This window comes from Simochromis diagramma, unplaced genomic scaffold (genome assembly GCF_900408965.1).
Source record: "Simochromis diagramma unplaced genomic scaffold, fSimDia1.1 OVJJ01000816.1, whole genome shotgun sequence".
Taxonomy (NCBI): domain Eukaryota; kingdom Metazoa; phylum Chordata; class Actinopteri; order Cichliformes; family Cichlidae; genus Simochromis; species Simochromis diagramma.
In genome coordinates this window covers 19,737,734-19,764,884 of record NW_024386908.1, presented here as the reverse complement: position 1 = coordinate 19,764,884, position 27,151 = coordinate 19,737,734, and the positions used below count along the sequence as shown (strand labels likewise).

Here is a 27,151-nt window from a genome sequence, read left to right as displayed (position 1 = left end):
TGTGTTAAAAAAACTTTAATAATCTCAAATGTTTTATATTTCAGTCTTACAGTTTTCATAAAATCATTAAAATATTTATTTAAGTTTATTTATTATCCACTTCCTGGCTTCCATACAGATTAAAAAAAAAGCCACACAAGAGAACGAAGATGATAAGAATAAAACTAGCAGATGACGTAAAAACGAAGCACACAATTATTTTGTTATACATTTTAATCATTTTTATATTAAAATCATATTTCCATCAAGAACAAGTTTGACTGAGCAGTGGGTTTGCTTCAGGTCGGCTTTGAGACAGAATTTACTTTTTAATTTTATTGAAACAGAAGAAACATAAAAAAAGTGACCGAAGCCTGCAGTCACAACACTCCCAACATGGCACAGAGGACTGTTATAAAGCATGTTTAATATAAAACAGTACAAAAGTGAGAAAAAAAAAAGACATTTGGCAGGAATAATGTTTAAATCTGGGGGGAAAAAAACCTGCAGAAGGATGCTGAGTTTGTGTCCTGAGGGTGGGTACAAGGACTCGGAGCTGCTCTGTGTGGAGTTTAAATCGATTTACAGTCTTTGTTGTGTCACAGACTGTATATAAATATATAAATTTAAACGGTGTACAGATACTGTATGTGCTGAGGCTGATGGTTCAGGTTTAAATCCTGGGGTTTTAGATAGAACTCTGGGTCCCAACCTTCTAATATTTATATTAGAAAGCAACATAATTTGGTTGCTTTAGGGATACAAACAGGAAGTGTAATGTTTGGGCTAAAGTCTGAGCCATGTTATGCTGTATTTCTTGAAATTTGGGCCATCAAAAATGTGCCAAATTAGCTTTTAACACTTCCTGTTTGCAGTGCTGTCATGGCTGTGAGCACAAGTATCTCGGGTTTACTCTGATCCAGAAGGAAATCTAAAATGTGGATTATTTTAAGGCAAATTCTGCATTTATAAGGAGTATCGTTTTTTCTTTCATTTGCAAGAGGATTTCTTCATCTTTGCTTACTGTGTGTTATGAGTCGGAGAAGGACAGCTTTATGGAAGCAGTGCTGCAAATATAACTGTGTCACTGAGCAGCCAAATCAGCATCACTAACCTCCTGTTGGTTTTCAAAGAGGACAACTGGCATAAGTCTTTATGCCTTTATGTAAAATAAACCTCATCATAACTGACACAGTAAGAGAATTTGAAGTTGACAGATTTGCTGCGCATTGGCTCCACCAGGTGGTGCTTTTGAATTGTTTGCTCTTCAGGTTATACTTTGTATTTCGTCCACCTAACTCTTCATCTAATCTCTTAATCTAATATTAAAACAAATAAATAGATTAAATAATACACGATAAATAAAAGAAATAAAGAGGCCAGTGAAATAAGCATAAAACTCATAGAATTGAATTTGAATTGTTTTACATATATTATAAATCATCTTGTGACATCTTAATTTTGCCTCTGCTTTGGTAACAATGAATGGAATAAGCAGAAAAAAATGAAAACAGCCTGACCATCTGAGTAATGCGCAGCGTCACTGGAAACACTTCAGCTCACACCATCATCATTTCCACACTGCCATGTCCTGAACACTGCCCCCTTTCTAAAAACAGCATTTAGTCCCTGCAAGTGCTAGTTTTAAAGTGCCCCTGCACCTCCTCATATATAAAATTACAGTCACATACAAAATAAAACTCACATCTTACCAGAGAGGTTGAATCCTCCTGCTTTGTTCTGCTGTGTAAATATTAAATGTTAAAAAAAAAAACCCAGAAAGCTGCCATTTGAATAAATCTACATTTAAAAGCTGTTTATTCCTGTCGAAGTGCAGGAAATATTTTTTGCTACTCTGTCTTCTTTTCAAAATGTTAATAAAAACACCCATTTCTCTTTAATCCCATCTCACTGAACAATTAGCCTTCATAAGATTTTTTTTACTATTTTCTCAATCATTATTAAGGCTATAAAAAAGATACTTTAAAGTATTTACAGATATTTATTACTCGTTTAAAACATCCTTGAGGTGTGAAAACTGTGTAAATCTGTGCAAGTGCTTGCTTTGATATGAACAACAACATATGAACTGAAAGCTCAGCTGCATTACTCAAAGTAAGGCAACCGAAAGTATAAAAGTGAAGAAACTATTGTGCCTTGTTAGCTGCATTTTAGAATCTTCCAAGATGAACCATAAACTGTTCCAAAAGGTCTAGTTATTTTTTATATTAAATGTGAAATGATTGTGTTTTTAATGACCAAGCTAAGTCAGCTATCTGAGGGGCGCATTCACTTCTGACTAGACAGTTAGCTATTAGCTTTTAGGGTTGTAACAGTGGTGCAAACAGAGGTGTTACTAATGGCATGGTGGTTAAAGTGCCAGTTAGCCATGAAATTGTTATTTTGGGATTTTTCATATATTAAATTTTCATATACCTAAAAGCTGAAGTCAATCTGATATGCCTTGAACAGTACTTCAAGATATCTACAAAAGCACTGAAAAGGAAAACACAAATAACAGTCAGCACTTTGAAACATAGCTTAGCACCCATATTCAAGTTTTGTGTGACATTTTTGATATGTGGTGTTTTTAGGGTTGAGTGAATAAGGCCTGTGTAAAGAGGTTTATGCTGCTGCACCAAAAACCTCCTTGCAATTGCTTTGGTCTTCCATAGCTTGCGTGAAAGATGACAATTTGTCTGCAAACAATTGCCAACTACTCTGTGAGCAAACTGTTAACAATGTGACACACACTTGGTAGTTGCTGAATGTTTGCAGACCATTTGGTGTCCTCCATGAAAAATACAGGTGACCATGTCAAATACAAATAAGAGCAATATCAAGGAGAGTTTTTTTTATACAGCCCTCTTTTTGGAACCAATGTGACTGCCAGCAACATGCAGAAACTGCTTGCCAGCCAATCATGGAATACACATTTTCCCTTTGCGTACAATAGCAGACAAGTTATGTGCGTATAATGCACGTGAATAGCTAAGTGATGATTCATGCAATTGTACACTTTGTAAGGAAAAGCTATGTATAATAAGGGGCCTTGAGGCACCACCCATTAGTGATCTTAACAAAGCAGCCATTTGGGTTGTTTGGGTCTTTGGTTAAAATTTGTGCTAGCATATAACATAAAGGCTCATATAAGTTTTTAACTTCTAGTCTGGTCCTCATTCTACTGCTACATGTGAAAATGTCTTTTGCAAATGTTTCCTGTTATCCATATCAGAAGTATGTAACTTCTATGCTTATGAACCTGGGTGCTCCACTTTAGCTCTGACCATCACAGTATTCTCCACTAAATTTCATCTCATGGTTTCATGGTCTCAGATTTGTTTGCGGCAACAAAGCTTGCAGGAATTGTTAAACTCCTGCTCCATGTGTCTCCTCAGAAGGCTGCAGTTGACATTGTGTCACAGTTTTGATGTACGTGTTTGGTTTGATGTCGATAGGAACTGAACCTGCAAATGCTGGCTGGCAATTTCACTTCAGTCAATCAGGGATCGCAGCACTGCCGCCATGCTGAGCCCTATAGCCAGGCTGCTCCACGTGGGCCTGTTCATGGCTCCGCCCGCCTTCTGTTGTAAAGTGTAGTTACAGGTAGGGGTGGCATCAGTTTGGGTAGTGCTACCCACAGTCCGTCTAGTCGTTCGGGCTATGCGTCGTAACAGGAAGTCGTGTTTAAGGGCAGAGTATTGATCCGGACCATACGGGACACTGAGAGTCTTTGTCAAAACCTCGTGACCTGGATATGTTACCTACAATAAAAGATATGGGAGAGCAGGACATACATTATGCATGCTTCCTTGGCAATATCATTAGAAACACAGTATACATTTTCATTGCTATGCAGATGATACCCAGCTTTATTTATGTATGCCCAACCTTAAGTACGCCCTGCTTTATTGTGTTTTTATTTTTTACTCTAACATGACCATAACTCACATAACAAACATCATGTGGCAGTGAATGTTTATTTAGGTTGAAGAATAAGCTGCACTGGGCTGTAAAGTCTTACTGTGAATGTGTAGTTCCCAGGTAGCAGCAGACGGTAGTATTCCCCATGTTGATTGGTTCTGAATGGACATATATTCCTGCGACCTCTGACCTCCACCACTGCGTTCTCCACTGGCTCGCCTGAACCATCAAACACTTGACCTTTGACACCTGAACACCACATACCGGGTTATTATCAAGTACTGATACTGCTTCAATAGAGACAGGTGGACTCAAAGACAGAGACATACTGACCCAGGTGGACTTGCTGGACGTAGGCCAGCAGAGCCTTTTTGTTGTCGTTCCACAAAGCAGGAAGCTCTCTGGCTGGAGGATACTTGCAGCAGGACAGTTCCAGAGTGATCTCCAAACACTGCCCCCACACATAGTTGTAATCCTGCATCCCACCTGATGCACACAATCAAACACATTCAGGTCCACACTGATGCTGAGACTAAGCTCCAGCAGCACAGATGGTCAGATGTTACATTTACAAATATTTCACTGACCATTTTAAACATCAGTTAATACGTTTGGTCCAACTGTCAGAAGATTAAGGAAATTCAAAATCTCTTTAAACGTGATTCTAAAAGGCATTTGATCTTTATGTCTTAATTTTGAGTAACCTCAGATAAGCTGTCTATTGGAGTAGTCCTGATTGAATAACCAGGTTTTCATGACTGTAAAACAGGATCCCTGTCGGTTTCTAATGAATGCGCACAACAAGAGTCAAATCTCCATTGTGACCATCAAATGAACCCCTCGAGCCGTGCACAGTTCCCACATACGTGATAAGGTTACTGCGATCAGGTTTCTGCAGGATGACACCAGAGCGGGCTGCGCGGGCGCTGAGCGCTCAGCAGCTCCTCATCGAGTTTCTGTCGTCAGAAACTCTCTCCAAATATGAGGAGATTATTTTTCAATGAAGATTATGTTTGAAAAATCGCAGGAAGTTCTTTTTTAGTTGTGAGAGATGCATTCTGGGTTGTTCCTAGTCTTAAAGCTGCTTAGCTAGGGGATTTTTCTTTTATTATATGGTGACTCGGCGTATTTGTTTGGTCTTGTTTAACCTGCAGTAGTTTCCAAAGGTTCTGGTAACGAGTTTCAAATTCATGACAATTAAAGAAAAAAAAAGTTTCTCTACTGCTGAAATTAAGCATGAAGTTTGTCACAGATTAAGAGCTCAAAAACAGTCTACTAAAAGTTTCATGTGAGGCAATATATGAGTTTATCCAAGATTTAAGAGGATTTATTTTAGAAGTGATTCTTTATGTGTCACTCAGAGATGTTAATGCCAGGGACTTTCTTCTCCTTTGAGGTATTAGAAAATTTTAGGGAAGCTAAAGTGATGAATGTAAGAGTATTTCCTGTCCTGTAGTTTTGCTGGGATGCTTGTCCTCCACTTTCACAATAAACCTCACATTCCCACTATCTTGGAATATTTTTACAGCTTACACTGTAAAAATATTCCAAGATAGCATTTAAAGTTGAAATTCACCCAACTTTCCAAGCAACACAAGCAATGAATGTCTTGCTTTATTAAAACAGGAAAAAAGCTGCTTTGCTCAGGTTTTCAGTTTGATCAAACAACTGCAATAGAAAATTAAAGAAATTGGCTATTATTTCTTTTCAAGATAACTCAAAGAGTGAAGTTGGAGAACCTGTAAAAGCTTTGTACAGTCATGACTCTTTGCACTGTGAAAAAACAAGTGCGCTCTGTGATTCAGCAGCTTGTAGAGCTGTTTTGTGGCAAAAGTTTGAAGTAATGGTTCTCTGTATGACTTTATCAGACTCTGTCATTACTATAGATACGTTTTGGTCCACACTTCTTTACACCATTGCTTAGGTTCATTCATTTGCAGCCTTCATGTGTGCATAGGTCTTTGAAGGCCCCACCACAGCACCTGAGTCAAGCTGAGGTCTGGACTTTGACTGGACCATTGCAGCACTTTGATTATTATTATTATTATAATTATTTTTTTTGTCATTCTGTTGGAGATTTGCTGCTGTTCTTTGGATAATTATCCTGTTGATCCAATTTGGGGAAAAGTTGATGGTCGACTCAGTGACTGCAAGGTGCCCAAACCATCATTCTTCCACCACTGCGCTGACAGCTGGTATGAGGTGTTCGGTTTGTGCATCATGGATAAACATTTCCACTTTGTTACAGTCTTGTGTCTTGTTCAGATGATACTTTCCAAACTTTAACCTTTATCATGCTAACTGAGGCCTGTAGGATCTGAGATGGCGTGGGTGGGTTTTACACGGTCCTAACTTCTTTACTTCTGAGAGGAATTAAAGAGTAAATACAAAAATATGGGGTAAATCTGATCAGACGTCCACTTCTGGGGAGATTGTGTTACTGAATTAACACAAACCTGAATTTTCCAGACCTGCAACCTGCAAAAACTTTAGCTTTTTGGTGCTTATAATAATAATAGTAATAAAGTCTATTTGATTATCAGCACCTGGCTGCTACTTACAGTAATAATTCCTATTGGCGCAGTGAGGATGCACTTAATTTTTCACAGGACTGCACTTCAATATAAATAAATCATGGAGCAAAGGTAGTAGTGGTTATTGTAGTGTTTTTTCTACAATGCTAATCAGAAGCTAATCTTCTGTATGTTCTCTATAGTATCACAAATCCCTGTGTGATCATTTTGCTATCCTTCTCTAAACACTTCAGTAGTAAATGAACTATTTGACAGAACCAGATGAACGTTTCCTGTTTCCAGTCTCTCTGTAAGCTAAGCTTAGCCAAACTCACTGACCTTCCAGACGATACCACTGGAATCCGTTGGTGATGCCCTCCAGGAACGGCCTGCTGTCCATACAGAAGTTACCCCGGTACATGGAGGCGTGATTGTGGGAGTACTCCTTAGCCAGGTGAACAAACACGTCATTATCAGGAGCGATGCTAGCCCCGCCCACCAGTTCGCTACCTGTTTAAATGATGAGAGCAAAAGCCCGTGATTGGTGGTGATTATTTGAGCTTTAGAATTATTTTGTTTCCAGTAGCGCTTCCTGTTGCCTTTTCCTGAAGTTTTCCCCAAGTTTTTCTGTGTGTGAGTTTGCAGGCTGGTAAAGTTAAGGCAGTAACTCTGACTAAATGACTGTTTTTAATCGAATAGTTGTACTGAGCAGTTATAAATCTGATTATCTCGATTAACACACTTCCTTTTCTGCATTTTGAAGTCAAAACAACAAATTCAAACAATACAAATACAAAACAAACAGGCTTTAAGCCATAGCGTTATGTGTTCCCACATAAACATCTGAAGTACAGGACTTAAAGAGTTTTAGCCGTTCAAATAAGAGATTATGAGAAGCTAGATTTATTCAAACTCAAAATCTCTTTTCTTTCTTTTTCAGAACAAGAGAATGAGCTTTTTATGAGCCGCACATTTTTTTTCTGCAGCTTATCCGAGTCCTGAAAGTATCCTAATGCCTAAAATACCTCAACTGACTCCTCCAACAGGTTTTTAAAGCTCAGGTGTTTTATTAGATTTTTATTATTATTATTTCAGATAAAGGGAGAATGGCAAACAAATATTTTATTTTATGCTGAAAACTGGTGTTTAATATTCCTGTGAATATACCTTCTGGTCTAAGCCTTCCCTAATGATTGAGCGCTCCCTTTCTCTGCATTTGTAGTTTCTTTCTTTCTGTCAGTACCCTGAGCCCGTGGCCATGAGGTAACAAACTGTTAAATTAATATCTTTTCTTATTATTATTCCAGCTCTATTATCTTTGAAAATTATAAATATTCCACATCTAGCACATGAAAGAAAGCTACGCTCTTCTGTAGAGGTGCACTCATCACACATTCTCTGTACTTGTATATTTGTCTGGTGGGTCTGAGGGCCTATTTCCTGCTTTGCACTTTCCATTTCACATGCTGATATGAAGCAAATAAGAAGCTCCAAAAACATTCTACAAAGATCCACAAAAACACGACTGTGGGACTGTTGTGGACGACCAGCTAAAGTCAGACTGCTGGATCTGCCGCTTACCGCCGTTGCTGTTGTCATAGGGGTAACTGGCCACCACAGCGCCTCCATGAAGGTTTGCAGAGAGAACAAAACTCTCCGTCCTCAACCAGCCAATCACTGCTTGGACCTGAAACACATGATAGCATCCAGATGACAGAGGAAACTTAAAAACGCTGTCTCGTTCCAAAGCAAAACCAACCTCAGCTTCCCTTCTCTCCTCAAAGAGCTGCTGACTTTGGAGACCAGCGAAAGCATCCGGGAATTCCCTGTTCAGATCAATGCCGTTGCCGTTGTACCTGACGGAGAAAAACGGTCACATCACGCATGAAAATGCTGTTTTCATTTCTGTATCAGGTCAGAGCACACAGCCTTCTTGGGTGGACTTCCCCCCTTGCCTGGGCAATTACAGTGAAATCAGGAGGGGTGTGACTTCACCTCTTAGACTTCGGTGCTAATCATAGTTTACCTCTTATATTTCTTGTCTATTTAAAAAACAAACTTTGAAAACTTTTTAAAACTTACAGTAAATTATAAGTCATTTAGTGCTGCTAAGGCTCCCTTGAGCAAGGCACACATGTTAAAAATAGTTTCCATGATACTCTGAGTGTGCAGGATGAGAGCGTCTCTATTTAAAGAGCAGCTGCTGAGACACAAAATGATTTCTGTGCACAGACAGGCTGCCATCAGTTCACTGTTAATTACTGACGATAAGAGATCACAAACATCTTTTTCATTGCGATCAGGCTGTTCTTGTCACTGCCGTCTTCTGCTGCTGTTTTCAGACATTTACAGAAGGATCTGATTTTGTCAAGTTTATTTGAACACTACACAAAAGGAAATCCAAACTCACAAACATCCTGTGTTCTACTGGGATTTGTTATATTTCAGATCAGAGCGAGGGCCGTCGAGGGGATCTCGATCGCATGACCCAATGACATCACGAGTCATGATTGACCTCACAGGACTCTAACGGAACTCAGAGCACTGACTTATTTAGAATCACATTTCTCTCACATCACAATTTGTCATTGTGCTGTCCCTTTATTTTCTGTCATATCAATGGTGGAAGTTCATATTAAATGGGGCGATCGTGGCTCAAGAGTTGGGCGTTCGTCTTGTAATCGGAAGGTTGCCGGTTCGAGCTCGGCTCTGACAGTCTCGGTCGTTGTGTCCTTGGGCAAGACGCTTCACCCGTTGCCTACTGGTGGTGGTCAGAGGGCCCGGTGGCGCCAGTGTCCGGCAGCCTTGCCTCTGTCAGTGCGCCCCAGGGCAGCTGTGGCTACAATGTAGCTTCACCATCACCAATGTGTGTGTGAATGGGTGGATGACTGAATGTCGTGTAAAGCACTTTGGGGTCCATAGGGACTAAGTAAAGCGCTATACAAATACAGGCCATTTACCATGATAAGTCGGGGTTTGCATAATACATTTTTTTTTTTTCTTTTGGCTCTGTATGATGTCGCATATTTATACTGAGGTTTGTGACAATAACTAGTTACTCTCGCCCGTCTTTCTCAAACCTAACCGCTTGCGGCCCCTCTCTGAGCCTGTTTCTGCTTGAGGTTTCTTCCTGTTAAAAAAACGTTTTTCCTTCCCACTGTTGTCAAAGTAAGACAAATGTACAAATACATTATAGAGCCTCTAATTTGTCACTTAGCACTAATTAGCAGATATTAGCTGCTTTGTTTATATTGTTGATATTGCATCTGCACAGTTTAGTTTAGCTAGCATTAGTGATAGGTTAGCACCAAAACCCCAAATGGTCACTTCTCACAAAAACCAACATGAAAGCAACAAAAATGCCAAAGCTGAGCCTTCAAAATACCAGAGTCTGAAACCAGTCGGTGATGTCACTATGGTCGTGTCGATCGTTTATTTACTGACTATAGTTTCAGACCGTGGATGAGCGAAGTAGCTGCACTGAGGCTCAGTATGAGATAAATAAGGATTATTTTGATCTGTCAATCATGTAAAGCCGCTGTAGTGAAGTCCAAGAGTAGAAATATGTACCTATTATCATAAAAGGCCTGCTCTGAGTGTCTTATGTCCAAATAATGATCCAATTCTTCTTTGAAATCTCAAAAGTGAACTTCTTCCCTCATCTACCTGAACTCTAGAAGAAAAGTAATCCATCCAATGGGACGACCCAAATCTTCTGGCACCTTTCTGTAGGAATTAGTGCCAGCATATTAAAACAAGACTTCACCATCTCATTTGTCATCTCACTCACTTTCATGTGCTTAAGTGAAATGTTTCCTTATAAGGTTTGGAAAGCAGTGACCCCAAAGAGACCACACACACACACACACACACACACACACACACACACGGACTAAACCTATATGGGAGGCAAGTCCACATAATGAGACTGTTCCCACAAGCAGTTACTGCAGACATGAGTCTACAGTAAACAGAATATACGAAGACGACGAAACAATCATAATTAGATGCTTACAGAGTATAACTGTGTGTGCATGTGTGTGATATAGATCTACAGTGTGTGTGTGTGTTTCTCTTGCCAATCAAAGTATTTTGGGTGCAGCAATGTAGCTTAGGCTTTACAAAACAAACAAGCTGTGACTGCAAGATTATGTCTGTGTGTCAATTTGGCATTTAATCTCTCTCACTCACACACACACGCACGCAAAATTATTCTTTGCAAAAGTTAAAGTGTGAGAAATATTTTCCAGTGTTCATGTTTTGTTATCAACGTGTTTATGCTAACAGTGGTCCCGTGAAGAGGGCTGCTGATGGTGCGTAGCCTCACTAATCCAAGGAACTTTACAGCCAGTCAGCTGTAACTAAGTGGTTTAAGTCAAGTACTGCCCTTAAGCACATTCCTCACAAATTTGAGGAATGTAAACTTTTAATACTACTTCATAGTTATTAAATGCTGCATAAATTTGTAGCTTTGCCTCTAAAAATATGAAATAAGACAGCCTCTCATAAGACACCATAGTCACGGGCTATTTCAGTTTGGAATCTGGCATTATTCGTTTGGACTACAAACCTAATCAACTGGAGATGGTGCAGGAAAACAACAGGATGTCCTGAAACACAGTGCACATCGTGGTGACAGGTGGTGTTCCTGCACTCAATGCTCCGCTGCTGATTGAGGAAGAAAACTGCAACTGCAGATCTGTTGATACCAGACTTGGAATGTCTCCATGTGTCTGTGGATGAGACGACTCCCGGCTGTGGAAGTGCATATAAAAACAGACTGCCTTTCAAGATATGCTGTTACAGCTTCCCAGAATCACAGTGACAGAAGATGCATTTACAGAGGCCAGGTCAGTCGCTGGGCAGCCTTTACTTTACAGGGGACAGTATTATATTTCCTACATATTCATTTTTATTTGTGCAGTAAAAACAAGTGCAAGCTGCGCCTTTTAAATCTGAAATCCATTTTAATATATCTGACATGATTTTGGGTGCAGTTATTTTTATTTATGTGGCATTAATTTTACTGTCTAGTAAAATTCTAAAAATTTTTTATATTAAACTTTTATTTTCTAACTTCAGTGATATTTCTTAATCTAAGCCCTTTTTAACGTGCTGTCAGTACTTTAATTACAGAAGAGGATCTGTATACTTTGTCCAGCAATGCTTTTAGCCAGCAGCAATGTTTTTCCCGCAGCAGGCAGCGGCTTTCAGTTGTCGAGGCTCTAAAAAGCCACCGTACGTGACCTGCTGAGCAGCCAACAGCAGGCTACATCAAAGACGAGCAGGTGAACACAGCAGAGCATTTAGCAGCTACAGAAGCAGATATGTCCCTCAGGAGGGAGTCATGCATATTGCATGAGCATGCAGCAAATAAAGCTCTGAGTCCTCAACAACGGCTCATTTGTTCTCTTGTACAATTTCACTTCCTACTGTTTCACTTAAGAGGTTAGTTCATGCCTTTGAGTTCATCATTAGGGTTTTTTGCTAAAATACACACTGCACACAGAGAGCAACACAATCAACAGTGTTCAATCTCTCTTTTAGTTCTGTTTTTGGTCTGCACCTCCCAGTCAGGAAACGTCTGTTTGCCGTCTTAATGTTTTACCAGCTGCTGATGAGCACAGGGTGTGCCGCAGGTCTCTTGGAACTTAAAACAGAGGTAAAGCTGTTTGCGTTACCTGCCCTGGCTGTTGTAGCAGTCCTTGTCTGCTACGTCAAAGCCGTCTGGGTTCATCGTCGGCAGGATGTGGATGCGTGTGCTGTTCAGCAACCGCAAGGACCATGTTTCGTTGCTACGGTAACTGCGCACCAGCTCATCTATTAGCTGAAGGAGCAGCACTCGCCCAAGAACCTGAAAGCACACGAACACAAACACGCAGAAAGAAATTTAGGTAAAAACAAATGTTGTGATGGAATTTACGGCTTGTCCTCACACATAAGTCATAAGTGAACAGCACAAAGTTTAGATTATGCATTATGCAAGATTCATATTTAGGAAAATGGGTGAACAGAGGTTAGTGCAGGTATGGTCAGCCAACTGTGAAGTAATCACTTCCACTTCCGCCAATATAACATAATGTCTTTCCACCATAACGAAAGACATTATGTTATTCACCTCCCACATGCAGCTGGGCCATTCCCATGGCTTATCGTAGAGCTAAAACACCCGTCAAGGTCATTCCTCCTAAATACTCCACTGAGACTAACCTTTGACTAACACACGAAAAACATGACTACATATGAAAAAGAGTAGAAAAGATGATGTTTCCAGGGTTAATCTGAGTATCTGAATGGGTTAATTAATGGAATAGAATAGAATAATCCTTTCATTGTCCCACAAGGGGAAATTTAGTTGTATCAGCAGCAAAAACACACATATACAAACAGAACAGGACACAGAACAGAAACACAATTTTTACATATTTATATCATGGACAATAGTTACCAAAGCAGAGTACTGTACAGTTATTAAAAATAGAGTGCATATAAGAGGCAAACCCAGGTTGTAGTGTGCAAACCGAGCAGGATACTGAAAGATGTTTAAATAGTTAAGAATATTTAGAATAATTAGAAAAGTGCAGATTGTGTATTGTACCTGTGCATTAAAAAGTAGACATGTAACTTCCAATAAGGTAGTGCATAGATAACCTGAGAAAAGTAATATGCAAGTTATAACAGTAGAAGTTGTTACAGCACTGATGTAAACATCTATGTTTGTTGGGAGCAGTTCTGATTGTACAGTCTGACAGCTGCAGGGAGGAAGGACCTGCGGAAACGCTCCTTCATGCATCGAGGATGCAGCAGTCTGTCACTGAAGGAGCTCTGCAGCTCAGCAACATTTACATGCATAGGGTGGGAGGCTCTGTCCATCAGAGAAGTTATTTTGGCCAGAGTCCTTCTGTTTCCCACCACCTGCACTGGATCCAGGGTGGATCCCAGAACAGAGCTGGCCTTCTTAATGAGTTTATCCAACCTCTTCCTCTCAGCTGTCGATAAACTGCTGCTCCAACATACAACACTGTAAAAAATGACGGATGCCACCACAGAGTCATAGAAGGTCTTTAAAAGCACTCCCTGGACTCCAAATGACCTCAGCCGCCTCAGCAGGTAGAGTCTGCTCTGACCCTTCCTGTAAAGAGCATCAGTGTTGTGGCTCCAGCCCAGTTTATTATGAACGTCAAGTTTACGCCAAGTTTACGGCTGTCCAGGGTCCATTTTGGCTTAATGGATGGTTTGCAAAGTTTGCAGTGAAAACCGCAGTGAAGTCAATAAATATTCCAATCAGTTCAGCTTTCCTTTAGCGATATGTGTGGAAAGTTTAAGTATTTCCAGGTGAGGACATTAAGTTTAGTTGCAAAATTGGAAATGTGCTTTCAGTATAGTGACAGCAGACTCAGTTAATGTGGATAACTACGGAGCCCCGCAGGGGACATGGGAGGAAAAAAAAATTAAGACGGACTTTTGCGAGATCTCGCAAAACAAACTTGGGATCTCGCAAAAGTTTTGCAAGATCTCGCAAAACAAACTCGGGATCTCGCAAAAGTTTTGCGGGACTCAGGATCTCGCAAAAGATCTCGCAAAAGTTTTGCGAGATCTTGCAAAAGTTTTAGCCGCATTCTTCAAAGCCAACCGGTGTTCCTCCCGGCTGTAGTAGGTCTCGACCTCCCGTTAGCTTCGAGATGGTGGGTGTCAGATCTCTGAAAACGTCAGAGCACTTTTGCAAATATGTGATGTCTTGTAAACCGAGCAGATATCTGACGTTTACACAACTACATTCACGCCTCAAAATATCTTAAAAGTGTATTTTGTGACCCAGAAAGAGTAATATTACAACTAAGTAGCTGCCGCCATTGTTGGAATTCAACTTTTGCGAGATCTCGAGACTTTTCTCCCATGTCCCCTGCGGGGCTCCGTAGATAACTGACATATTTACTAAAACTAAGCTTTTGTTTCTTATGACATCTCAGATTGTTTGCCATCAGTTTAGTAAGTGGATTGTCACTTAAATAAATTATTTCAAGATGAAATATTCTCTGACTTTAAGGAAATGGAGTACTGTGGACACTGCATGTCTTTCACTCAAGTTAGCTTTTAAACTCTTGGCTATGGCTCAGATGGACGTATTCTGAATCTGCTTCTTTACATTTAAAGGTACTTTAAGTAATTTTACTCTGCAGAGCTGAACTAAGATGTTTAACACTGGGGGCAGCGTTTTACTGGGTAGAGTGCTGCTCTAGTTGAATTTTTGATATTTCCACCATAATAAGTAACAATGTGCTTTTGATGTTTTTCCTGGTTAAACAAAGGCTACATCGACTCAACACGACATCTTTTGGTATAAACTGGTATCACATGGAAGTACAGGCAGACACAGTCTAAGTTATTTTCAGCTGTTAGCTCTTCAATAATTATATAAATTTCTTTAACACGAAGAAATGTTTATTTTCATTGTTTAACAGCTTTAGTTATTTTTTTTTAATTTAGAGTGGTTTATTTTTCCTAAACTTTACAGTGCATTGCTTTCACTTTATTGGGCTAACAGTTTAACATTTAATTTCACTCCACCATTCTTTGTTTTCTGTGTGTTGACCTTGCATGTTCCTGCCTGAAGAAAACAGCGGGGGAGGAAGTGATGTCGTGAGTCAGCGAGGAATTGAAATGGAATCCAGGGACGAGTCACGATGAGGCATTTTTTCCGGATACAGGCGGCTTATTGGACGATGAAGACAGCATAGGGAGGAGGAAGAAAAACATCTTTGTGAATGAATGAGAACCTTGGGAGTGGGAATGACAGAAGGGTGGGAAAGGTGTGTATCCAAAACCACACACACACACACACACACACACACACACACACACACACACACACACACACACACACACACACACACACACACACATCAGGACTAGCGCTGCCTCCAGCCATCATATTGCTTTCCTTCATCAAACTCCCTCCATCTTTTGTCTCTGTTGCCATCACACGAAAACACACATTTTTATTTTTGCATCTTTATACTGTGATTTATCTTTTTACTTTATATCAGCTGAACATCACTGACACGCTCTGTTAGGTTAGGCAACTGTTCCTTCATCAGGGTCGGCGTGGAGCCAGTTTTCAGTGCGGGCAATTTCATCCACCAACACTTTTTTCATGGTCGAAGAAATTCGATATCTACTGTTAGCTCTGGCTTTACTGTGTTTTGTACAATCAACATGTTCCTTATCAGTCTCTACGGCAACACTAACTCGGGGATAATTGGCCTTGGATGAGCTGCTCTTTGCTGCTCTTCTTTCTGTGCTAAATGGCGCTAAAAAGTCAGAAAGCAGAAACCATCACATAGCAGCTGCTGATTCAAGCACTCAGGAGGCCCAGGTCAGTCTCCACAGAGAGGAGGGGACGCCCTGCAGCTGTGAGCAGCCACGCCTCGAACAGCAACTGTTGGTGCTATATAAATAAAACTGAACTGAACTGAACAACCAAATGGAAGAGTTTAAAAAAAAATCCCCTATAAAGATGATGCGATAGAGGACAAAACAGGTTTGTTTTCAGCAGGGTATAAACTTGTCTGCTGTAAATAAGGGCATTTTAACATCGAAGTTTATTCATCCAGTCACCCCCAAGCAGTCACGGCAGATGGCCACCCTCCCTGAGCCTGGTTCTGCTGGAGGAGTTTTTCCTTCTCACCATCGCCAAAGCGCTTGCTTTGATTGTTGGGGTTGTCTCTTTTTTCTTTGTATTATTGTACGATCTTTTCCTGACAACACAAAGTGCCCTGAAACAATTGTTGTTGTGTTGTTGTTGTTCAGTGCTATATAAATAAAATTTAATTTAATATTGGAACTGACTCTCTGCTAGACCCTCAAATAGTCATTAGAGGAACAGATTTCGACTTCCCTTCATCCCTCTCTGTGGGCACAGGTGATATCGGCAGTTGACAGCGGATCTACTCTAGATTGTGTTTCTTGGGCTTCACTTGAGCAGTTTTGCATGTTTCACAGTTCCCTTCACATTCTGTCTTAAATAGGCTGTGTTTAAATGAACGTCCCTTGAAGTTTTATTCTCTCCCTATGACATCATCCAGATCCATGAGTAGAAAAAACATCTGAAATGAAGCAGTGTGAGGCTTGAGCTTTTGGCTTACACACACTGACCTCATTATTTGAAACTCTGCCCCCCCATATCTCTGCAGTTTAGAAAATGGGAAATAAGGGCAGTGATTTACTGAACTAGGTAAATGTAAAGGAAAATATCCCAAGTAAGTATATGCTTAAAAAAGTCAAAGGTAGGTCCAATCTAATTACTGATATCTTCAAATCTAGCAGCCATTACTGGATGAAACCAAAACATATGGTGGTGTTTGCCACCCATACAGTCCATGTGTCACTGAACAATTCCTCCAACAAGTTTAGATAACAAGATTAAAGCCGTCCAGCCGTGTTTATGTGACCTAATGTTGAGTGAAGCTGAGGTGAACCACAGTGTTTGTCTACAACTTGCAGCTGAGCTTCCCTGGAAGACAAGAGGAACATGAACACCTGAGGCAAATTCATCAGGATTCATCCTTCAGGGAACAGAAATGTCCAAAATCACACAGACATCGATCCAAGAGTAGAAATCACATTTGAGGAGAGAAACGTGAACTCTCAGTGACACTGTAGGAAAATACTTTCACTTTAAAATCAGGATCTATCCCCTGGGGAACATGAACATCTGTGCAAAAGCTGTTGAGTCATTTACGATACGACAGATATTGTCATTAAAAGGGTCAAAAAATAGAATTAGAATAACAAACAGGCTTCCAAGTGAATCCAAAGAAAGGTCAGTGCAGCACACTCAGTGTACGAGGTTAATGTGTGAAAGGAGGAAGTGCCTCCTGTTTAAATTTTTATTATTGTCCTTCAGGCAAAGTTTAAAGACGCTGAAAGTTCTCTGTTTGATTTAGTGTTACTAAAGATTTCTAACACGCAAGACTGCATTCCTGCTGCTGACATGATTCTGCCATGCCATGATGGCTGTTTGTATTTTGCACATCTGAGCACCGATGACAGAAACATCCTCCGACCTCTTGCTCGCTCACTCAGAGTTTCTGTCATGCGGTGGATATACGATGGATGTTCTTTGCTTCCTGCACTGCAAACTTTACTAAACAACTGTTTCCAACTTAAAGCGCAGCTTAAAATAAATAGGACGTGAAAAAGAAAGTACACCCTCTTTCACTTTAAGCCCTCGGTTAATAAAAACAGTCATCTGGTCCTTAAGTCTATCATTCTACACCTCAAAGATCAGACAGTGCAACGCTCAGAGATACTGCAACAAACTCCAAGAGCTCCACCTCAGACTCTAAAGGCCTCAGTTAGCATGCTAAATGTTAAAGTTCAAGACAACACAAGTTAGAAACAAACTGAGCAAGTATGTTTTGTTTGGAAGGGTTGCAGAAGAAAGCCTCTTCTCTCTAAAACAAACATGAAAGCACGGCTTTGGTGTGGAAAAACACATCAGGACAAACTGCAACACTTCTAAGTGGAAATCTTTGTCCATGATGCAAATCACCCGAGGAAGCAAAACACCTCATACCAGTTCTCAGCACGGTAGTGTGGGGATGATTTGGGCACCTTACAGTCATTGAGTGGACCGTAAACTCGTATAGCAAAGTCAGTGTGAGACCCACAGCAGTCAGCAGTTATTATTGCTAAAAGCGTCTCAACAAGGTGCAGGGTGTAATTTGTTTCTCACACACTGATTCTGCATTGTAGTTTAGTTTTGTTGAATAAATGATGACACAATGTAAAATGTTGGGTTGTTGCTAATCTGAGGTTGCTTTTAAATAACTTCATATTTACACTTTTAATATAATTTTCTCCTCCTGTGCTTTTCCTTTTAGCTCTATAACGTGTTTTTGTTGTTGTTGTTTTTGTACACATTTTGCATCAAATACACTAAATATGTAATAATAAATATGTTTCATTTTCAGAATGCTTCAACTTGCCCCTGTGCTATGTGATACAGAAATTAGCTGGAAGTCAGTGTGGGGAAAATAAAGATGCGATAAAATGAAGATACAATAAAATTTGTCTGTCTGCTTGATCAAGCAAGTCAGAGTTTCTTAATGTTAATCAGTAGAAGCTGTGGCAGAAAGCATGTGAGCCTCACAGGAAATATACTCTAGTCAGAAACTCCTGAGTACTCACAGACAGTGCACGCTACACGACACCTTTTCAGCGTTCCCATTCGCCACCCTGCTGTTTCCATGTGTATGTATGGGGCCGTATTCCTCTGAGCCGATATACTCCACTGGTTCTGTTTGTTGCTTGTGTGTCCAGGCGTAACGTGTCTATTTAAGGACACTTCCGTTGACTTTCACACACATTTGCAGTGTGATCAGCTGTCCACTGTCACCATGGCAACCTGACACTGGTCAAAGGTTTTAGTCTGGTTTTTAAGGACATTCATGCAGACTCAATTTGTCTCATCCCAATGGAATTATTAGAATATTAAATGATGGTTGTGATTACATTGTGTTATTAGAATAACCTTTGTGTTAACAGTTTGAATGTCTTCTGTTTTTTCCAGTCAGAACAAAACTTGTTCTGACTGGAATAAACAGAGCTTGTCTATTTGTTGATTAGTGGTGCCACAGATTTCATCACACTGATGACCTAACTCTGGCTGAATGTGCTGTGTAACACCGCAGATCAAGAAAATCAGTTTCCTCTAAGAACAAAAGTTTGAAACTTTTGCACAAAATCTGAGAATTGTCAGGTTATAAATGCAGATAAGGTGTTTTAGTTTGTAAAAATGTCTCTCAAAGGTCAAACACTCAAATACTGCATACTGTCAATAAGAATAAAAGCTAACTGAATTACCTGTGTACTCTTGCGAAGAAGCAAATAAAATAAAAAGTCAACTGTAATTTTTTTTATCTGCAGAACTGCACAGATTAAAGGTCTCAGTGCCCTGCTGAGCCTTTCATCTGTACACTTCTACATGGGCGCAGCAAGGCAAGGCAAGTTTATTTCACAATTCAACAACAAGGTGATTCAAAGTGCTTTACAGAGACATTAAAAACAAAAACAAATAAAAAGCATGATTTAAAATTAATTAAAAAAACCAAAAAAAACCCCAGCGTCAACTCTTCTCAGTTTTTAGGTGGTAGAATCTGGTATTAGGTACTGTTTTAGCACTACTGGGGTTCCAAGTGAGCTGAGTCGGGCCAAAGATGTGATGTCAACACACCACTGATGAGCCAAAGAGTGACATCACTGGATGATCATGAAAGTGACTCCTTCACGTCATGGCACAATTTTCATTTTGAACCATTCCTTGATCGTGACTAGATGTCAAAAAAGACTACCAGGTCAATGTCAAAGTGTTTGCTGGGTTTAATAAGAAACTTTTAAAGAAATATAAAATATTATATTAAAGTTTCCTTAAACCACTTCTGTCTGTGCTCAAAGAGCTGTGCGACCAAAAATCCTGCATAATGCTGTTTTCCTGTTTAGGTTGTTGCTAGACTGAATCACCTGAGGGATGCTGTGCTGTGATTAGCTTAGATGTTGTTTGCTGCACTTCACTCTCTCCTGATCCGAGTTTGGTGTAATCAATCCACCTGTGCATACAGTTGTAATTATGAGTGTTGCTTTGTGATGTGGTTAAAAGGAGGTTGTTCATGCTTGTTTTGTGGGCAGAAGAAGTGAAGCATCATATAGGGTTGTTTTCCTCTAAACATCCACCAGGTCATTGAGACGCCGACTAAGGGTGGAGTTGGGTTTTGGCCTCATCCTAAATGAGCAAATCTTCAAAAACTTGAAAATGCCATCTTTCAGATCATGTGTGTTACATGGCGTGACAGACACAAGCCACACCTCCAATCCATTTTTGTTATAAAACGGATGAGTGAGGCATTCAAAGTCAACTAACTGTCAAATCCTTATGTTCTCTATACTATGAGCTTCATTCAGATGTACAATAGCCATTCATATACATATAATAAGAGACACTTTTTTTCCATTACAGCTATTCCCAGTTACTAACTGACCTGCCTAAGTATACAAAGAACCTGAGATTAGTGTTTCTTGATTCGGTTGATTCGGCACACTGTCCATTTCTATCTGAGAATTATGCAGGTCATCACACACTCTGTTGTCCACACACAAAGGAATCCACGGGCTCTGGACTCTGAATGGCTTTTGTTGATCTCTTTTGTCCTCCTTTAGTCCTGCTTCCTGTTAAAAGGGAGTGGCACTCTTCTGTGTGTGTGTGTGTGTGTGTGTGTGTGTGTGTGTGTGTGTGTGTGTGTGTGTGTGTGTGTGTATTGTCTTACCTCATTTCCATGCATGTTACCCACATATTTGAACTCTGGGATGCCAACTGTGTGCTGGTGAGGACTGACACCCAAAGCCAACACCCACAGCTGCTGACCTGAGAGACACGCAGAGCAAACAGAGCCTTCAGGAGCTAAGAGTTACAGTTTGTGCTGCTCACATCTGCTTAATTGAACATGATGTGCACTGGGAGATAAAAATATGTAATTAGGTAACGGTTCATTGTCACCTGGGTTAGTTAAGAATGCTAAGAAACGCACACCAGCATGCACAAAAATATTCGCTACAGCAAAGCTTTTCACACTTAAGAGTGACAACGTGCAATAAAAGCAAGTACACACAAAATATGACAGAAACCAACAATAAAAACAACAAAACAAATAAAACTCTAAATGTCCACCCGGTCTCCAGAGACCTGCTTCTCTAAATTTGCTGTGAACGTTCACAGCTGACAGACTGACTGAGGAGAAAAATGAATTACAATATTCAATATGGTCAACATTCAGTACTAAGAAAGTAAGCAGCAATTCAAAACATGTGAACGTAAAAGTGATCTCTCTCTTCACATCCAGTGACTCTGTTCTGTCCACATAAATATCCCATGATGCCTATCTGCCTGCATCCTGTGAATTACTGCTATCTGTTGTCTTTGGAGGTCAGTTTGATGATAAGCCACCAGAATCCATCCTTGCAGGGCCCTCCCTGTGTCCTTAACAAATTCTGGAGCCTTCAGATTAGTATGCACTACTGTGTAAAAGTCCACTCCTTATTTCTTTATATTATTAATTGTACAGTTATGTATTAAAAATTACAAGGTCCACAGTCCAGTTAAGTAAACAGTAGAAAATTAATTATCTTTCCACCAGATCTGTTTCACTGACTTTCAGTCCAGTTTTTTATATTTTAACAATTTTTATATCAGGCTATAAGCTTGATTATTTCTGCTGTAAAGTTGTTCATTTTAAGAGTCTATGGGAACTAGAGAAACTGCAGCTGCGCATTTATTCCCCTGTTCACTTCCATTTTATTTCTGGAAACATCTGGAATACCATTTTACTTTAAGGTCAGTTTCAGATACGTTGAAGGGAGAGGAACACTAAATGTTCAGCTTGTCCATCACCACGTGTCCATGCCAAACAGCACTCTGCTTTATCACACATTTGACCTTATATGGAGACAAAATTTACAAAATGAGGGTTGTGATTTGTTAAAAACCGTGAAACTGAGGCTCATAATGAGATATGAGGAAGTGGGAATCGGGCTCATTTTCTCATGTTTCAAAATATATATATGTTTTTTTCTTGTTTTGAAACCAGAGGAGTCGCCCCGTGCTGGTTAGAAAGAATCATATCAATGCATCTTTCACGTGTTTTACGTGAAACTTTTTTAATGTTTGCAGTAAACTAAAAGTCAATAAATAATCTTTATCTGCTGTATTAGAAGAAACTAAAATAAGTTAATATTTTTAATCAAAGGCTTCAATTCCTCTTTGCTCTTTCAGTGTCTTTGAACTCTGTGCTTTGGTTTGCCAGCCTGCAGTTTTGAGGTTTAAATTTTAACTCTGTCAGTTAGTCAGTTTCCTCACAGGCACACACACCCACCCACACACACTTCTGTAACTATACTGCCAGTACTACTGGTTACTCAATGAATGAAACTACAAGTCTCAACAAGCCAGGAACACACACTCACGTAAATCACGGCAAAGTGTGACTCAGTCATCAGAGCAGCAGCCTGAGGGAAAAACTGACTTGTTGCACAAAGACAAGATGAGACTGAAAAATGCATAAACACACTCGGGCTGGACGGAGGCCATCTGGTGTCCCAGATTAGCTCAGATTAGCTCTGTGTGTGTGTCAGATTAAGCAGTCTGGGATTAAATTAGAAACTATTTACTGTCCAGTCATGCGATCCACCAACAGATAGATCCAGGTCAGTCAGTCATTGGTGGTGGGTATAGAGGCGGATGCCCGATGCTTCATCAATTATCCATCATTCGTATTGTGGCGTCTACATGTAAGGGAATCAGTCTAAGAACAGGTTGTGTTTCAAAGCTTTATGATCACCTAAATCTACATCTGCTGTACTGTATTTCCTGCAGTCGCCTCAAACGGAATTCATTGTTACTCACTTTTTGTCAGACATTTAATGTTAAATGGATGAAATTGTCATTTTCTTTTTCCAAACCAATAAGAATTGCACAAATCGTGGTCTGGGATAATTGTCCTGCTAAAAAAATGAAGGTGCTGGCAATCAGATGCTCTCCAGATGGTATTGAAAGCTGGATCAAAATCTGGTGGTACTGCATTTGTAATTTCATTATATTTGAGAAGATCAACATCACTGGTTGAAATGAAGCCCCAAACTGAGTCACACAGAGTGTCCATTGTTTTGTACAGATGGCTGTAGACTCACACTGTTGGATCTCTACTCCTGACCTCCTCTGTACATACTCACATGTGCAGATCACCTGAATAAAATTAGTAGGTCATTAGCAAGACTCTATAGAACTTGACTGCATGCTGAGGTGGCAACCCGTAACCCTACCTACTCAAATAAATGTAAGTAAATGTAAGTGTTTGGAAATTTGTACTTCTAAAAGTACTGTTGTTGCAACATGTTAATTCACTCATGAGCTGCTGTAACACAAATCAAATGGCTAAACTGCCACCTCAGCATGCAGTCAAGATCTATAGACTTGCTAATGACCTACTAATTTTATTCAGGGGTGTTGTAGCAGGGACACATGTTAAAATTTAAGGACACTGGCCCTCGAGGACTGGAGTTTGACCCGTGTGCTTTAGAGCAAGTCTGGCTTTTTAGCAGCAAGTCCAAGACTTGCACAGCACAATATATGATACGCACACAAGAGAAAATTGTTAAGAGGGTGTTGTGTTGCAGGATTGTGAAAGGTTGTCTTCTAATATTTGGAAAGTAGGAAGTCCCATTATGACCTAATGTCTCATCTCAGAATGTAAAAAAACCTGAATTTGTTTCAGAAGTGAAAGTTTAGTAGATGAAGATTTAAAGTATTCAAGTTTCAAATGTTCAAATGCAGATGACTGTGATTAGACAGTAGCCAGCTTCACACAGACTGATTTTGCTCATACTTTTAGAAATATAAAGTCAGCCAGCGATATTCATTTATGAGGCATGTTTCACAGACAGGAGGATAAGAAGCAATTAATAATAAACAGGAGAAATATATACAAAACAAAAGAAAAGGCTACGGAGCCCCGCAAGGGACATTGGAGGAAAAAAAATTAAGATGAACTTTTGCGAGATCCCGCAAAACTTTTGCGAGATCCAGAGTTAATTTGGTGAAATCCTGCAAAAGATTTTGCGAGATCTCGCAAAAGTAACTCAGGAGCTATGTCCCAATCCCTAGGCTGCATCCTTCGGAGGCCGCATTTGAAGGCCGATTACGTCACAGCCAGGCGATGAAGGCTGTCCGAATTCAAAGTCTCCTCCAAATGCGGTTCATTTCCCCGAATTTGAAGGATGGGTCGAATATTTCTTTCGTGGCCCAACCTATCCCAGAATTCATAGCGCGGCCCATCCAATTCCAGTTACCAACAACTGGGGGCAGCTCCGTAGTTTTAATATTACTCTTTCTGGGTCACAAAATAAACTTTCAAGATATTTGAAAATGTAGGTGTGTAACTTCAAATATCTGCTTGATTTATCAAGACATCACATATTTGCAAAAGTGCTCCAATGTTTTTTGAGATGTCTGTTACCCACTAGCTCGATAGCTAGTTGGGGGGGTTCAAGGCTTACTAAAGCCGGTGAGAACAGTGGACTTCCAGCACACCATTTTCAAAACCCCTGCAACCTTTCGCTACTCAGATTATGATATATAAGTCACTTAGGCAACTTAAAAATGTTATTGTTTGGCTTTTTTCAGTTTTTTATTTGTTCCTCAGTAAAACAGTTTGGCTGAGATTAAAGTTATAGTTTTCACACAGCTAAATAAACGTCAAACAGAAAACTGATTAAACAGAAGTGTGAGATGGTAGAGAATTTACTCCAGTGTTTCGTTATATTTTAGATAGCAAGGAGCAGATAACTGACACAGCTGGTGGCGCAAATCTGAAGGCTAGACTGTCCCATTTCACAGCCTCGCACTTCCAGCCTTGTCGGTCTTCGGAGGACCTGGCCTTCGCGGTCTACGTGGGCCGTGTCCTTCGAAGGATGCGGCCGGGATCTTGCTCCTGAGTAAAAGTTTTGCGGGATCTTGCAAAACTTCATCTTCATTTTTTTTCTCCAATTGTCCCTTGTGGGGCTCCGTAAAAGGCACACAGGAGAGGACAGGTGCGAAGTGTTTGGAAGTAGTGCAAAAGGACTCCATGTGTGGTTGTGCAAGTCATTAATGCAAGACATTAATGTATGCAGTTTTGTATATCAAATGCAATGAAATATAGAGAAAGTTAGAAACATTTCTTGATCTTGACAAACTGAATCATGAAGAGAACAAAAAAGATTATTGCAGCAGAAATAAAATATCCCGGTCTGTCAGTCGAGCTGAGAAAGCTGAAATGGTTCACTTTTTAACCAGATTCGGTTCATTTTCATTTCTGCAGCACCGGCTTATAGCAGCAGCTGCCTCAGCCTCAAACCTCAACACTGTTTACACATTTGGCAAAATTACCTTTTTAGATTCTTTCACTGAGCTGCTGCTGGGTGGATATCCCTTAAATAAGAGCTCCTGATCTCAAAAAAGCCCCAAGACATTGGCGCAGGAACAATAACCTCCTTTATTCTTTTTTCACCGTATCTGATAATGGCTATCAAAACAAAAAGACTTTAATAAAAAAAAGCTAAACACATGGCTGTGTGGGAAGTCTTCACGAGGAACACATCCGCCCAGGAAATCTTGTTATTGTGATCATCACAAGTTGTCATTTCACACCTTTTGTCATTTCAACTCCCAACTAAGTCTCAGAATTACAGGTGGGACAGGAAGCAGCAGGAGCAGGGTTACCTTTTGAAGACTGGCCGATGCTGTACAGGTGTGTGATGTCGGGATTCGAGGTGCTGACCTGCTTGAGGTACTGCTCAATCTCATGGTTGTTGTGATACCGAAACTCCAACGTCCAGGCAGGTGTGAAGAGGAAGAAGGAAGGGAGGAGGAAGAGGAGTGATAACATCACTGCAGTAAGACCTGTGGAGGGAAACAAAAATATTTTTAAAGTAAATGAAATAATTTAAACATCTTCACTGACATTCTACTCATTTTTATAAGTTTTTATAACTCTACATAAACAGATAATCAATGATGTTCATGTACAGAGTCCTTCTTGAAACAAGTCTCACCACCTTTAAATGTCTCTGGGCAATTATTTGGGCAGTTAAGTTTAAGCTTTCTGTAAATTAACTGTAATTTAAGTGGTTACCTCCACATAAAAATGCATGTATATAATCATAATACGGTTTGACTTTGCCAAAAAATTAGCTTTTGAAATTTTTTCCTCCTGGATGTTGTACTTCCAGAAGAAAAAACAGCTTTGCTGCTGCATAATCCTCCTGTTCCTCGAGAGCCATACCTCCCACTTATAAAGGCTTTGCTTGAAAATAAAGGACTCCGACATCCTGAATTTTAAGGGATTTTGTTAGCATCACATCACTGTTCAGTATTAATTCTCAATCTCAAGAGAAAGAAGCAGGTAAGTCTTCATCTACACAACTAGTTAAACCAGTCATATAAAACACTGGTAATGTTTTATCTCAGTAGATCATTAATCCAGTGAGGAGACGCTTTGTAGGATTACATTAGATTACTCTGTATATTTCTTGTTGACTAAGTTGTGCCATTTAATGATTTTTGGTTGAATTAAAAAGGAATGTTTGAGTTTAAATGCAACAAAACACTGAAACCTACCAAATAAAACACTTAATAAGACAATATCAGGGAGCAAACAATAATAATAATAATAATTATTATTATTATTAACAATAATAATAATACATATTATCGGATGATTAGCGAGACACAGTGAAGTTAAACTGCAATTTATACATTTTATAAATTTCCTTATTAATCTAATAAACATAAGAGAAACAAATATTTAAAAATTTTTTTTGTGAAAACAATAGCAACAAAACAAGTAAGAAATAAACAATTTTAAATATTAATATATTTAAAAATACATTCTAGTCAAATTCTGAAGGTACTGTTAGTTGTAAACATCACCGCCGTGAAAGTGCTGTTTAAAAGAGAAGTAACACAGAGCGTGACCGCGTTTGAGGTCAAGTCTGGGACTGTCAGGTGAGCAGAGACGGTCTTACCTGTCCCCGCGGCTCCGAACAACACCGGCAGAAAGACGAACAGATAGCCGCTGTCGCTCCTCTCAATGTGTGTTACTCATTCACAACCGGGTCTTCGTCTCGCTCCGCGGGAGGGGCGGAGC

The 27,151-nt window shown here is 39.9% G+C and overlaps 1 protein-coding gene across 2 annotated transcripts; it reads right to left on the bottom strand.

Moving 5' to 3' along the window:
* Positions 1–198: 198 nt before the first annotated feature.
* On the bottom strand, positions 199–27,151 carry cpm (carboxypeptidase M). Of its 2 annotated transcripts, XM_040035956.1 has the most exons (10): positions 27,030–27,151; positions 25,726–25,905; positions 20,741–20,838; positions 12,098–12,270; positions 8,176–8,272; positions 7,998–8,103; positions 6,756–6,926; positions 4,237–4,389; positions 4,004–4,152; positions 199–3,743 (listed from the first exon to the last, which is right to left on the bottom strand). In XM_040035956.1, exons 2-10 carry the CDS (start codon positions 25,889–25,891, stop codon positions 3,474–3,476), a joined length of 1,383 nt encoding a protein of 460 aa, XP_039891890.1. In that variant the 5' UTR covers positions 25,892–25,905; positions 27,030–27,151; the 3' UTR covers positions 199–3,473. The 2 variants fall into 2 exon arrangements, with proteins under 2 accessions (XP_039891890.1, XP_039891891.1); XM_040035957.1 differs by lacking the exon at positions 20,741–20,838.

Excerpts from the sequence above, each read along its gene's own strand:
- cpm (XM_040035956.1), bottom strand. The coding sequence starts at position 25,891 with ATGTTATCACTCCTCTTCCTCCTCCCTTCCTTCTTCCTCTTCACACCT. Across the intron at positions 12,271-20,740 it reads GTAACATGCATGGAAATGAG|GTTCTTGGGCGAGTGCTGCT; the intron begins GTAAGACAATAC and ends GTGTGCTTTCAG. Across the intron at positions 8,273-12,097 it reads TGCTACAACAGCCAGGGCAG|GTACAACGGCAACGGCATTG; the intron begins GTAACGCAAACA and ends TTTCTCCGTCAG.